The sequence below is a fragment of the Sinocyclocheilus rhinocerous genome, unplaced genomic scaffold (genome assembly GCF_001515625.1).
Source record: "Sinocyclocheilus rhinocerous isolate Xijiao unplaced genomic scaffold, SAMN03320098_v1.1 scaffold1006, whole genome shotgun sequence".
Classification (NCBI taxonomy): Eukaryota; Metazoa; Chordata; class Actinopteri; order Cypriniformes; family Cyprinidae; genus Sinocyclocheilus; species Sinocyclocheilus rhinocerous.
The window spans coordinates 448371-462653 of record NW_015630418.1 but is presented as its reverse complement, the minus strand read 5'-3'; the positions used below and the strand labels follow the sequence as shown (position 1 = coordinate 462653).

Here is a 14283-nt window from a genome sequence, read left to right as displayed (position 1 = left end):
GATGCGGGAAGCTGCAGCAATGCACTGTGGCTAATGTTGCGAGAGAATTAATAAACACAAATGCACTCGACGCTGCAGTCATGTTTCTGTCTACTGAAGATAAATTATAGTCAAATACAGACATAGTACGGACAAAGTACCTTGAACTGCTATGTTAATAACATGGTAATAACATAGTAATAGTTCAGTTTCCTGTGTTGTTTTTGATTGCTTTGTGGGGATGCGCAATATGTTGGTAAAATACATTTTTAATTTATCAGTATCAGTCAGTATGAGATATTTAATTTATGTTTTATTAATAATCACAAAGATGTTCACACATAGACACCACAGCCACATTTATGTCTACTGAAGTTAAAATATAGTTAAATACATGTCAAGCTATGCTGAAAAAAGAAGAACCAAACTGTACCTCAGTTCTTCGTACCTTGAACTAACATGTTAATAACATGGTAATAACATGGTAATAACATGATACAATGTTCCATTTCCTGTAATTTCTGTCCTTCAGTGTTATTTTTATGTGCTTTATGGAAATGCACAATATGTTGGTAAAATATATGGTAACACTTTACTTAAATTGTTATATATAATACATTATAAAATACTTTTTAATGCATTGATTATACTTTGTAATGCACCTATAATGCATTGCATGATCTCATGAATAATTGTAACTACAGTTATAATGCATTATAACACTTATCAATTAATTATTACTGTCAGTTCAAATGAAATCAATTCATTTAGAAAGTATATTGCATTAAACCACATGACAAACAGCCCTTCAAATGTTATAATGCATGTTAACTTTGGCTACAATTGTTTATGAAAATATATAATGCATTACAACATACATTATGAATAGCTTTGTAATGCATTACACATAAAGGCTTTAAGTGTTACCAAATATATTTTAAATGTATGAGTATCAGTCAATATGGGATATTTAATGGTTCATGCTTGTTTGTCATCACCGAAAACTCACTTAAATGAAACTTTAAAAACACCAATAGTTTAATAACACTGTTAAATTAACTTTTAACCTTTAGCAAATCTCAGAATGAATATCCATTTTTCATATTGTATATTGTCGTGTTGTGATGCCTAAGTTCACTTGTAGCATTTAAAATGATTGAATTATGTTTTCAGTGTTTTTAATTTATTTGGTCAAAATGTTATATACAGTGCCCTCCACTCATATTGGCATGCTTGGTAAATATGAGCAAAGGCGGCTGTGAAAATAAATCTGCATTGTTTATCCTTTCGATCTTTCATTCAAAAAAATCACAAAATTGTAGCCTATCATTGAAGTAAAAAAAATGAAATTGGGGGGAAAATCTCGTTGTGAAATAAATGCTTTCTCTAGTTCATGTTGGCCACAATTATTGGCACCCAATTACTGTAACATCTGTAACATCTTTAGTTGATTGGAACCTCTTAATTATTGCCCTGATGGTGGAAATGGGGATTTTCAATGCTTTAGCTCTTTTCTTACAGCCACTTTCTATTTTGTGAAGCTCAACTATATTCATTGCTCATATTTACCAAGGGTGCCAATATTAGTGGAGGGCATTGTGATTTTATTTTCAGCCATTTTTTTTAGTTATCATGTCCCATTTATTTCTATAGCATTTTATACTATGCAGTTTGTTTCAAAGCAGCTTCACAGAGATAAACAGGACACATCTTGAAGCGCTACTTGCTGATTAAGGACCTTGTGAAGTAATCCCAGAAGGTGCTCTTTGGTTGTGTTTGAAGCAACCATTACAAAAATTTTTAAAAAAAAAGCACTTCTTCTGGTCCAAATAAAGTTAAAAAGCCTTTATTCACATTCTGGCCATCTCAATAAACATTAAAAGTGCCTAAAACTCTGCACATGATGCATTTCGGCCTTTAGGTGACACACTCTTTGAAGGCCGAAATGCATCAGTGTGCAGAGTTTTAGGCACTTTTAATGTGCCTTGGATTCTTTCTTTGTAATTGTGAATGTATGAGCAGCTGGATGAAGGGTTTTCACATCTCTAGACGAGAGCTTTGTGACTTTGGTCTGCCTGTCGTTCACTCTGTTAAATGTGCAATTAAATTTCTAGCTATTATAACACTATTTACCCAGAAATGCAGCCTAAAGGGTGTAAAACCAGCATCCGCAGAGCCTCATACGCTCTCAGTGCTGTTATGATATGGATGCGCTTCTCTGCTAAATGAGTGGGATGTTCCTGAGAATAGATTTGCTGTCACCGGATGGGTGCGCCTGGGCACGATTACATCCAGCAAAGCTGCATTAATAGAGAGAGAAAGAGGAAAGTGCATTGCTTCATGCTGTAGGAGACACAGTTTATTGTCTTTGAATAACACACCAGACACGATCTGACACGTCTGTAATGAAAGCAGCATACGGAGGTGCTACAGTGTGTGTGTACTTCTAATGAACCGTGTAATCTGGGGAAAAAAATCATCTGAATCCCACAGACTTCTGACTGTCTTTCCTAGGAGTCGACTTGTTGCATTCTAAAAATATCTAAGAAAGAGTTTGCATATGTTCTTTTTTGTGTCTCATATTTGATCTTGACACGAGAAGCTCCAGCTACAGTTACACTAAAAGAGCTTTTACTGGATAAAACACTCTAAACTATCAGACGACAGAAGAGATGAGGAGATTGTGTGAAAGTTAAAGAAATCAGATGCGGTGCAGTGGTTTTCTAGAGTGAATCCTGAGGTCTGTAGGTGTTTGTGTTTGACAGGAAGAATCCTGAATGCTCTCCATCACTGTTTCTTTCCTGGTTCCTTCCTGTTTCCTGTTTCCTGTTTCCAGTCTGTGACTGTTTGCCCTGCGGACCTGATCCTGCCTTCACTGACGCTCCTGTCTCCATCTCTCCTCCCCTCCTCTCTCTCTCTGTCTCTGGTTCTCTGGTTCTGTCTGCAGTAGAGATTAAAGTCATTAAGGATCTGCCGTGGCCTCCTCCGGTCGGGCAGCTCACCTCCGGTCCTCCTCTGATGGAGGCTCCGTCTTCTCCGGGAGACCAGCTCCAGCACGGTGGGTCCAGCCTCATCCATCACGTCCTCCAGACCCCCAGCAAACACTCCAGTAAAGGTCTCCACAGACAGGGCTTAGACTAAGCCAGGACTAGGCCATAGTTCAATTAGCACATTCAAGTAATTTTTATAAACTTGCCTTAGAAAAAAAAAAAAACATTACTGGTGTCCATCTTGAGACAAAACAAAGGCATTGATATATTTTAAGATCAATCAGTGCAAGTTTCTTTCAGTTGAAACAGCTCAGACTTGCATTTTAGTCTGGGACTAGGCTTAAGCCTTGTCTGTGAAACCGGAGGTTTGAGTATCTGGTTTTAACGGTACTTAAGTATTTTACTTATAATAAATATAGGCTCAAAGATGCACTAGACAAAGAGACATGCCAGTCAAAAACTGTAACGTTGAGTAGAAGCTGGAGAAAACAGGCAGAGCCAAGGATCTTTGAGCAGGGATTTAATGGCAAAACTAGAACAAACAATAAGCCAAAGGGAACAAAGAACAGAATGACGGGCAAACATTACATTCAACAACTCACAAGGAACTAAAGAAACACTAGGGATATATATATATATATATATATATACAGGAGGCTAACAAAGATCAGATACAAACTGACTACAAACACCACGGGAGACAGAAGTGACATAAAAGCCCAAGACAAGGCACAGAGAGCATGTAACAAAAACAAGAAAGAGCTGATTGTGAGGAGAGCAATCACGTTTATTTTCTAAAACCAAAATAAAACAGCACCCAGAATTGCAAAAAAAAAAAAAATTTTTTTTAATGTCTCTTCAGTATAACAGATAAATAAAACAAGGTTAAGTAAAATTAAAACGTCAAAGCCTTTTATTGCACTGGATTTTGCTGATTTCGATACAAGATGCAGTACATTCGGAGCCCTGTAGTTGGCAGTATCACGTCTTTTGTAGCACAAATAAACTGCTGCAGAAAAGCTAGATGTCATGTAAAATGTAATGTGTAACTGCAACACTCATTAGAGATGCAGTGGAGTAAAGAGTACAGATACTCGTTCAAAAATGTAGCGACGTAGAGAGTAAAATTGGCTAATATATTTGGTACTCAGTAAAACTACAAAGTATCCAAAGAGATACTGAAATACAGTAATTAGTTACATTTACTCCAATACTTTACACCTCTGCGCAGATCTCGGAGTCTGTAGGAAAGAGAAATCACTAATCAAACCTCTTAACATCTCAGTTGTTTCTCCTGATCTATAATGAGACTAAATGGATAGTTTTGTTGAGTCTTAAGCTTTGTATCTTGACTTCATAAATCACAGTGCGGTTTCATATATCACAATGTGACTTTATTTCTCATAATTGCTGCTTTATTTCTCCTAAATTTGACTTTATATCTCAGAATGTCACATTTAATTTCACAGTGTGACTTTATATGTCTGTGCTTTTGTTTTTCATTTAAAACTCTTTCAGTTTCTTCTTCCTCCTCTTCTATTCTGAGACGGAAATTAACAGATGTTCTTCTTCTTCTTCTTATGAAATAATATTTACTGTGTATGTAATTCCTGGAAATATCAGAACATTTTGAAATGGTGATTTCCAGGACTGTAGGACTGTCGTAATGTATTTATTTATTTATTTTGGGAGGTGGGTATGCTTTCTCTAAAATTGACTAGAAAGTAATTTTTGTCAATGCGAAATGCTTTAAAAATACAGCAACACTTGGAAAGGCATCGGAAATTATTAGACATTTTATTGAATTTATTAGATGTGGGCACCTTGTATATATATGTATATATAACACATACAATTTGAACATTTTAGTTTTATTCTGAGCCAGAAATTAAGTGTTCATTATCCTGATTAAGTATATTAACTGTTAAGTATATTAAATCTGTTTTGTTTTATTTATTTATTTGTTTGTTTTTATTCATATTATTAGTAGTAGTAGTATATTTTTTTTTTTGAATAGTCCCTCGATTCCTTTATAAATTCAGCGTTTTATTCCATTTTCATGAATAATGTAAACTTGTTTCTGTGTGTTTGACTTCCTCTGTTGAGGTTGTATTGTGTTATTCTGGCTCTTAAAAACAGCTGAAGAGCTTTCGCACTCATGAAGCACATATGCTCAGATAAAGTTAATGGGCTGCTGTGAGATGTAAGCCTCTTTCTTGCGCTACCGTCCACATTTAGCATTTGCTTCCAGTGAAGCAGAACATGACTGAGGCTTGAGTCCAGCGTTCCTGAAAACACCTCGCTGGCTACTCCACTGGCCTCGCTCCGTTCCCACGGCTCTCGGCCCCGCCCCCACTCGTCACATACTGAATCTTTTTTTTTTTGTGGGTGAGATGAATTAATGCATATTCAATTTATTTTAGAACTACAGTAACATCTTCTGATTTCTGTCACCATGGCAACACCAGAGCTGTCAGTCAATAAATTGGAAAAAAAAAGTAACTTGCATTATTTATTCGAAAAAGTAACTCAGATATTCTCTTGTAAATTAAAAAGTAATGTGTTACTTTACTAGTTACTTGAAAAAAGTAATCTGATTACGTAACTCGCATTACTTGTAATGCGTTACCCCCAACACTGGTCCCGTAGAGATTACAGATGTTCAGATCAGATGACTAGGATTCATGTTTCCATTGCAGGCGTGTTCTGGAAAACGTACGCTCACGTGTCGCCATAAAAGCAAATAATGCTTGAAAGTGGTGTTGCGTGTCTCCGGTGAGCGCGCTGGAGATCCAGATTTATGTGTGGAGCGGTGTTTCTGCGTGTGGATCTGAGCACTGTAAGTTAACCTGGATCCATCCTTTCCTCCAGAGATTAACCGTAAGACGATCGCAGGAATAAACGGGTTAAAGAGTCGTCTCACAGAGATCAGGGAAATACACTGAGTAATGCTGTCTGCACAAGCTCAAGTGCAGATCCCCAGACTACCAAAACACTTAAAATAGTAACATTATTGTTCATTTAAATAAAGCTGGAAAAAATAATTAAATTTAAATTTAAACTGAACTAAAACTGAAACAGAAATTAAACTATACCTGAACAGTAATAACTAAAAACTCTAAAACTATTGAAGTTTTTTTTTTAATAATTTAAATAAAGCTGAAAGGAAATAAAATGTACACTGTAAAAAAAAAAATGAAAAAATAATAATAATCCACCTATTTCAACTTAAAAAATTCAGTTCAAGTTATATATATATATATATAAACCTCGCTATGTGTACTGTACGAGACTTATCATAGCACTTGCATATTATTGCTCTTTTGTTGGTTTTGATTGCTTCTAAGTCGCTTTGGATAAAAGCATCTTCTAAATGATTATATGTTAATTATAGACATGCTAATGAGCAACTAGTTAATTGTGAGAATTGGTCCCTAAGTGTTACCGTATCTGAAAGCACTAAAACTATTCAAAGCAATTTGTTAATTTAAATAATTAAAATAATTGAAATATTTACATAAAAACGTCAGAACGTCAACTGAAATAAAACTACAATTGAAATGAAATAAAATCGAAATATTAATATCTAAAAACAACAACATTTAAAAAATTGCATTTATTGTTGTTAACTGAAATAAAAATGTAAATATTAGATGAATCTCGAAGATCTTGAAACTGAAATAAGTTTAAGTAGAAGCTCTAAAACTACTAACTGAAAAAAATAACGAAATATTCATATTTAAGCAGAACAAAAATTAATGGAAATTACAAACGCACATAACAAAATTTGTGAAAAATCTAACTAAAATTATAATGAGATCTAAAAATATAAAAAACATTTACATTTAGTTGTCATATTTATTCATTTTATAATTTTTAGTCATTAATTTGTTAATTTCAGTCAGATGTAGGCGGTGTATTTGTACACAAGTGCTGCTTTGTTCAGACCTATATAGCACCTGACAACCTGTCGCATCAATCTGACCGGATTTAAATTTTTGCAGCTACTTGATGGGCCAGAAATTAAATTTGCATATAAATATCGTCAAACTCTTTTGTTTGCACCGAGAAAAGCCGGCACTTCTTTTGTTTTGGCGTCTGAATTAATTGTTGCTGCTTTCCGGTCCTTTCTTCTGGGCTCATATCTGCCTCATGTCTCTGTAGAATATGAAATAATAGAATTAAAAGCGATGCAGATTTCATTATGCGAGTGTGACTGTGGGGTTTAGCCCGCGAGGCCTGCTTTTCTCTGCCTTTGTCAAACACATGGACTGTATTCCTGGGGTTTAATGAAGGGAAGAAACAAAAGACAAATGAATTTGTCCGTGTGTGTGTGTGTGTGTGTGTGTGTGTGGGTGAGAGTGAGTGTGTGTGTGTGTGTGTGTGTGTGTTTTCCCGTCACTGAACCCAGACTCTGTTTTAAAGTTCAGACTCTGGTTTCTGTTCCAGATCAGACTGAACTCTTATAAGTGTTTTCCATGCAGACTCACAGATGAGGTTTTTGCCAGACCAGATGAACACCTTGGGCTGGTTTTAGCTATTTTTCACTGTGTGTGTGTGTGTGTGAGAGAGAGAGAGTGTGTGTGTGTGTGTGTGTGTGAGTGCGTTTTTGTGTGCGAGTGCGTTTGTGTGTGCGTGTGTGTTTGTGTTTGTGTGTGTTTTATGTTTTTTTATGCATTTATTTCTCATTACCACAGTTTTTGTTAATACATTTGAATTTGTTACAACTGTAATAAATAATGAAATTTTTTAAATATCCTGAATTTAAATGATTTTACTTTTTTGTTTGTTTATTACAATTTAATTAGACCATTAAAAATGGAATCCATAAAAATAAAAAAAATTAAAATTAAAACATGGACTTTTTTTTGGGGGGGGGGGGGTAATTAAATTAAAATAATTGATTTTTATATTGTTTAAAATTCACTTCAGCATTCAAAACAACACATTTATTTTTTTTATTGTATTTTTAGACACAATAGTAGGCCATCACATTGCTGCTCATTTGCATAGTTAACTTTCTCTCAACCTTGAATCACAGGACACGCCCACACGGCGTTGCCAACGGTTACCATCACTCATGTTGTTGAGATTGAATATAACTTTCATGTGCTTTGTGTAAATGTGTGTGTTTGAACGGCTGCTTTACCGTCAGTGCTCAGTCTATTAGACATGACAAGGTCAAAGAGTCTCTGTGAGCTCAGTGATGTCAGACTCATGACTCAATGCTGATTGGATGTGCCGTTGTCACGGTTACAGTTGCAGATGCTGGGGTCACAGCCGGGCCGTGTTATGACCGCACTGCTGTAGGTTCACTGTGTGTGTTTATGAAGCGTTTCTCCTTCATCTCTCTGTAACACACTCTTCTCTGAAGAGCGTCAGATTGTCGTTTGACAGTTATGATCGGCTTGAGAGGCGCCAAGCAGCTTTGCATGGCAGGTTTCCATGGTAACAGATCGTTTCTCCGCTGACGTACAGTATATGCCAACAGTAAACAAAAATTATGACATTCCATCTCCCACTCATGCAATATGCAAACACACACACGCGTGCACGCACACACACACTAATACACACACACTCACTCTCACGCACACACACACTAATACACACACACTCACTCTCACACACACTAATACAAACACACTCATGCACACACACACACACACACACACACACACTAATACACGCACGCACGCCACACACACACTCACTCACTCACACACACACACACACACACACACACACACACACACACAGAGCTGCATCAGCATTATTGCATGATCATAATGCTAATTATCCCCACTAATATTCAAGCACAAGCTGTTTTATTCATTTGAATATTTTTAATGCTCATTGTCATGCATTTGATGCGTCCTGGTTATACATATGTATACAGCATAACCTGATGTGGTTTGATTGAGTGAATGTGCTTACATTACAGTACCATGTTACTTTCTAATCATGCACTGTTATGAATTTACTGGACACATGATAGAAACGTGGTACTTTTTCATGATACTTGAATATGGTAATAATTCAGTAGCATGGTAATGCAGTGGCCTTAAAATGTAATCGGACAATTATAACTTTGCAGTATTTAATAAAATATCAAAAGTTTCATTTCTTAATGCAAAAATAAATAAATAAAACATATACACACTACTGTACACAGGTTTTGGGGAGTCAGTAATATTTAAAAAAAGGTTTTGAAAGAAGTCTTTTCTGCTCACCAAGGCTGCATTAATTTTCTTAAAAATACAGGAAAAATAATTAATAGTGTGAAATATTATTACAAGTAGCTGTTTTCTATGTGAATATGTGTTAAACTGTAATGTATTTCTGTGATGCGCAGCTGTATTTTCAGCATCATTACTCCAGTCTTCAGTGTCACATGATCTTCAGAAATCATTCTAATATGCTGATTTGCTGCTCGAGAAACATTTTTGATTATTATCAATGTTACATTTATTTGCCAACAGTTGGCGAATAAACAATTTTACTGACCCCAAACTTGTTGCTAATATATTAATGATGATTATGATGAACTATGACTTCATACAGTCATATTTGTAAGCATTGTGTGAGAATTGGATTGTAAAATAATGAAAGATTGTTTTTGTACAGCCTGAGGTTATTAGTGTTTATGGTTCAGTCAGACTGCTTCAGGTGTTTGTCGACAGTCATACTGGCCTCTAGTGGCAGCAGACACAACAACACTATACATCATTCACTGAGAACATAAAGGATCTATAAAGCACACAGTATAGGGGAAGTCCACGTGTCCTGCAGTCTGACCTCCGGCATATTAATATAGACTTATACGTGCATATCATTTTAACATCTAAAATCTTGATGTTGATTTAAAAGAAAAGAAAAGAAAGGTAACTCATTAAAAGGGTTTTTTTTTGTTTTACCCATAACTCTTTGCTCCACACACTGTGAGGCTGTGAACTGCTCCATCTGCTGAGTGCTTTACTGTAATAAACTCTGATATGAGAGACTCTGTTTAATTGATATTTGATGCTGTAAAGAGCCTGTGAGTCACAGATGAGATTCTCCGTAATTACACTCTTACAGTGAGACGGAGATACAGAGACACGAGAAAACACACACACACATATATACACACACACACACACACATATACACACACACTCACATATATATATACACACACACACATATACACACACACTCACACACACACACATATATATATATATACACACACACACACAGCCGTTCAGAAGTTTGGGATAGTCATTATACAAATTTATGTCTTCATTTGTCACAAAAACGCGCACACACACACACATATACACACACACACACACACGCACACACGTGTGAATCTGGTCACTGATGCTCGAGGCTACAGATTCATTCATCAGAAACATGAGCTCTCACTACAGCTACATCCTGTGACCCCTCTGACCCCCGTGACCTCTGTGACCCCTCTGACCCCCGTGACCTCTGTGACCCCTGTATCTCATGTGGACTGATGGCTGTACTGGGCCAGACTTACTTTCTTGTGTTTATAGACACAGATCAAATAAACTATTTTTTTCAGCTATATAATATTCAGTATTTCATAATATATTACTTTTTATTAATTATTATTAATTTATTAATTGTATTAATTGCTCTATATATGTGTGTGTGTGTGTGTTTAATTATTATTTATTAATTGTATTATATTATATATTCAATGTTATATAGTATAATAACAATAATTCACTACTCAGTTTCACTCTAAAGTTCACATAATGTAAATTCAGCTAGTTATTCTCACAAAATAAACTCTTATATATAGGTGTATGTATGTGTGTATATATATATATTAATGTTGTCAAAGTTAGCGCGTTAACGCAGGCGATTAATTTTTTCAGTTCAACGGCGTTCAAAATATTTAACGCAGTTAACGCAGGGGCGGGGCTAGGGTTGACCACCCCACTCACAACTGCTGATTCTGTCTAATTTTTTTAACAAAAATTGCGTTTATTCAGTCGCAGGACGTCTTTATAATCACATCAAACCGGAGACGTTTCAGACGCGGAAACGGTACTGTGCTCGCAGCGCGTGATCTTCAATTGCACACACAAAGACACCGGCGCGCACTGTAGCCTGTATCTTTTCATATCAAAGCGGGAAAGAAACTACAGTACGAGAATGCAATGTTGTAGTTATGTCGTCTGTTAAGTCATGAAGTTACCAAAAAGGCGATTAAAGCTGCCTTAAAGCTGTGTATGTGTGTAAGTCATTTAAGAAAATGTAAGTCTCTGTTTTTCCAAACCGTCCTGGAGCTTGCCTCCCCTCTCCCTCATCTAACACACCCGATTCAACTCGCCAGTTCATTAATAGAGACTTTAAGACCTGAAGTGGGTCAGAAAAGGTAAAGAGATGTGAGAAAATACAATACGTGTCAGATCCGCGTCATGTTCAGCAGCGGCAGCTCTTAAAGTAATAGCAGCCAAAAAAACTAATAACCAGCTGCTGTGATGTCTGTTCATCAAAGAACATAAGAAAAAAAGAGGAAATTAATCATTTTTGTAGCTTTAAGGATTCATCTACAGTATATTTAATTTAAAATGTTGTGTTTCATAACTTTATTCAATTTCTGTATGTTTAAGTAGTCAAATAAGTGTTAAAATCGATAGCTCTCAATTATACTGTAATGTTGAATGGCTATAGTCAATGGGTAAATATTAGGGAGAAAAACAATTTCATAGAGACATCTGTAGTATTGGTATCAGTGACACTGGCCTTCAGTCATAAAAAATGCCATTATACAAATATAAAAAATATACTGTCTTTATGTTGTTTCTACATTAATTTAAGGATTGAATGTGAAATTATTGCAATAAAATAAATTTAAAAATAATATTTTTTTTTTAAAAATGTAATGTTAGGTGGACTTAATCGCAAAATTTAATTTCAGAAAAAATGTGCGATTAATTAGTTATTTTTCTAATCAATTGACAGCACTAATATATATATATATATATATATATATATATAATTCCGTATTAAAATCTCATGTAGATCTAGATTTATTTCATGTAGATCTCATGTCATTTATCGCATGTAGATTTATTTATCTATCATTTATCTAAGGCAGGTGTATTTATTGACTGACGTGTCAAAATGAACAAATATTGTGTAATAAAATTGAATGAATAATTAAATGACTTTGTGGTCCAGCTGAAGCTGCAGTGTCCGTAAGGTGATGTGAAACTCTCAGACTGTTTGTTCAGTCTGTGTCTGCATCTGTTCCCGTGTTTCTGCTAGATAAAGCGGTTCAGATAAAGCTCAGGGTCAGATGACGACACTGCCACAGAAATCAAACGTGCTTCCACTCTCATTCATGTCTCTGTGTGGGTTTATGTGTGTTTTCCTTTGATTCCCGTGAGCCGGTCTCATACGGGACGTCCCGCGTTCCCTCTCGTCCGCATGAGGATATTTCAGTATCTTTATGAAGCATCTGTCTCGTCTGCAGCTCCTCTCATTACACGCAGGATGAGCTTCAGTCCCTCAGGCGCTCACAGAGACTTCACTGGATTGAGTTACGGCCCGCAGGGAGTTTCTGCTCAATAAAGCACAAATCCCAATGTATGGACTGCTAGTCTTACAAGGTCATGCTGGGTCAATTTTCTTCAAAAATCTATTTCTGGATAGCAGTGACATGCTCGAGGAATTACAGGTCACTTGTGGATTTCATTCCAACATTTTCTTTTTATTATCATTTTCAACCTTAAATATCGTTTCAAGCTTAAATCATTTTATTATATGAGAAAGAAGAGAATGCATCATCATTTTCAACAGGTGGAAAGCAAAAACAAAAACATTTCATTTATATATTTTTTTGGGGGTGTCACTTTATTTTAAAGTGTCTTTGATAAAATATAAGTATACAATTAAGTACATAATATTAATTAACAACATGCACTGTGGGTTAACATTAGCATTTGGTTAAGGGTTTGCTTGTAATTATGCATTATTTACTATTATTACTATAGTAAGTACATTTAACGTGTAACAATGTTACCTTATTTTTTTTTACATTTTATTTTTATGAAATAGTTTTAGTAAATATAAATTAATATAATAATTTATTTTGAATGATTTCACTTATTAAAAAAGGTTTAAAATATTTAAAAACACTTTAGAATAACATAATATAATAATAATAATAATAATAATATTTTGTAATAACTAGACATTGCTCAGCCTAATAAATGGCTACTTGTCAAAACAATGGACATAAAGCTTAAATCATTTCATTATGTGAGAAAGAAAAAAAAAACTTGCTAAATGATACGAGAGAAAGAAGGTGCGTCCCAAATCGCATTCTTATGCACTATTCTATGACGTCTTGTAGTATAAATAGTGCGAGTAGTGTGTTCACACTGAAAATTCCAAAAAGAAAAAGTGCACTTTAAATACCCAGATGATGCAGTTAAATAACCGAAAAAAACTCAACTGTTGCAGCTTTAATTACAATTATTAACAACAAAATAACCTTATATAATTCATACACTACATGGTTGAGTGCATAAGTACATAGTGTATAAGTGCATAGTGTATAGGGCGTCATTTGGGACGCAGTTAGAGATCAGTTATGCAGTTGAGTTGTCATTATATGAATATGTGACATATCAACAGTAGTGTACTTTGTGTTTCTGCTGTTATGGGACACGTCACTAGTAGTGTACTTTGTGTTTCTGCTGTTACAGTGCAGTTTGACGGCGTGGAGAAGGATCTGAAGTGTCGTCCGCTGCAGCGGCACTCGAGCGGGAAGATGAGCTCTACCGAGCCGAGCGTGGGCGAGCGCATCGACCCGGCCGTGCCTCTGGAGAGCCAGTTGTGAGTTGAACCCACAGCAGACGCTTGATGAAGGCTCTGCCGCTCTTCCTCGCTCACGCCTGTCATTCTGTGCTCCACAGCTGGTATCATGGAGCCATCAGCCGAACGGACGCCGAGGCTCTGCTGCGCTTGTGTAAAGAGGCCAGTTACCTGGTGAGGAACAGCGAGACCTGTAAGAACGACTTCTCGCTCTCGCTCAAGTAAGAAGCTCATCGTCACACACACAGATTACTCTACAGCCACTAACAACTAGGGCTGGGACAATAAATCGAAGCATCGTGAAGCGAGTAATTGTTCTGCTTCGATTCTGAGTAGGGATGTAACGATTCACTCGACTCACGATTCAATTCGATTTACGATTTGATTTTCTCACGATTTTTTTTTTTTTAAAGGGGTCATATGATGTTGCTAAAAAGAACATTATTTTGTATATTTGGTGTAATGAAAT

General features: G+C 35.8%; 1 protein-coding gene across 2 annotated transcripts in view; it reads left to right on the top strand.

Moving 5' to 3' along the window:
• Positions 1-14283, top strand: part of LOC107740353 (SH2 domain-containing adapter protein F-like) — a 102358-nt gene that overhangs the window by 80661 nt on the left and 7414 nt on the right. The window contains exons 4-6 of one of the 2 annotated variants that reach the window (XM_016552770.1): positions 2927-3037; positions 13706-13835; positions 13916-14035. In XM_016552770.1, coding sequence (XP_016408256.1) covers positions 2927-3037; positions 13706-13835; positions 13916-14035 — 361 coding nt within the window. The remainder of the gene's footprint in view (positions 1-2926; positions 3038-13705; positions 13836-13915; positions 14036-14283) is intronic. The other variant, XM_016552771.1, reaches the window with a different exon arrangement.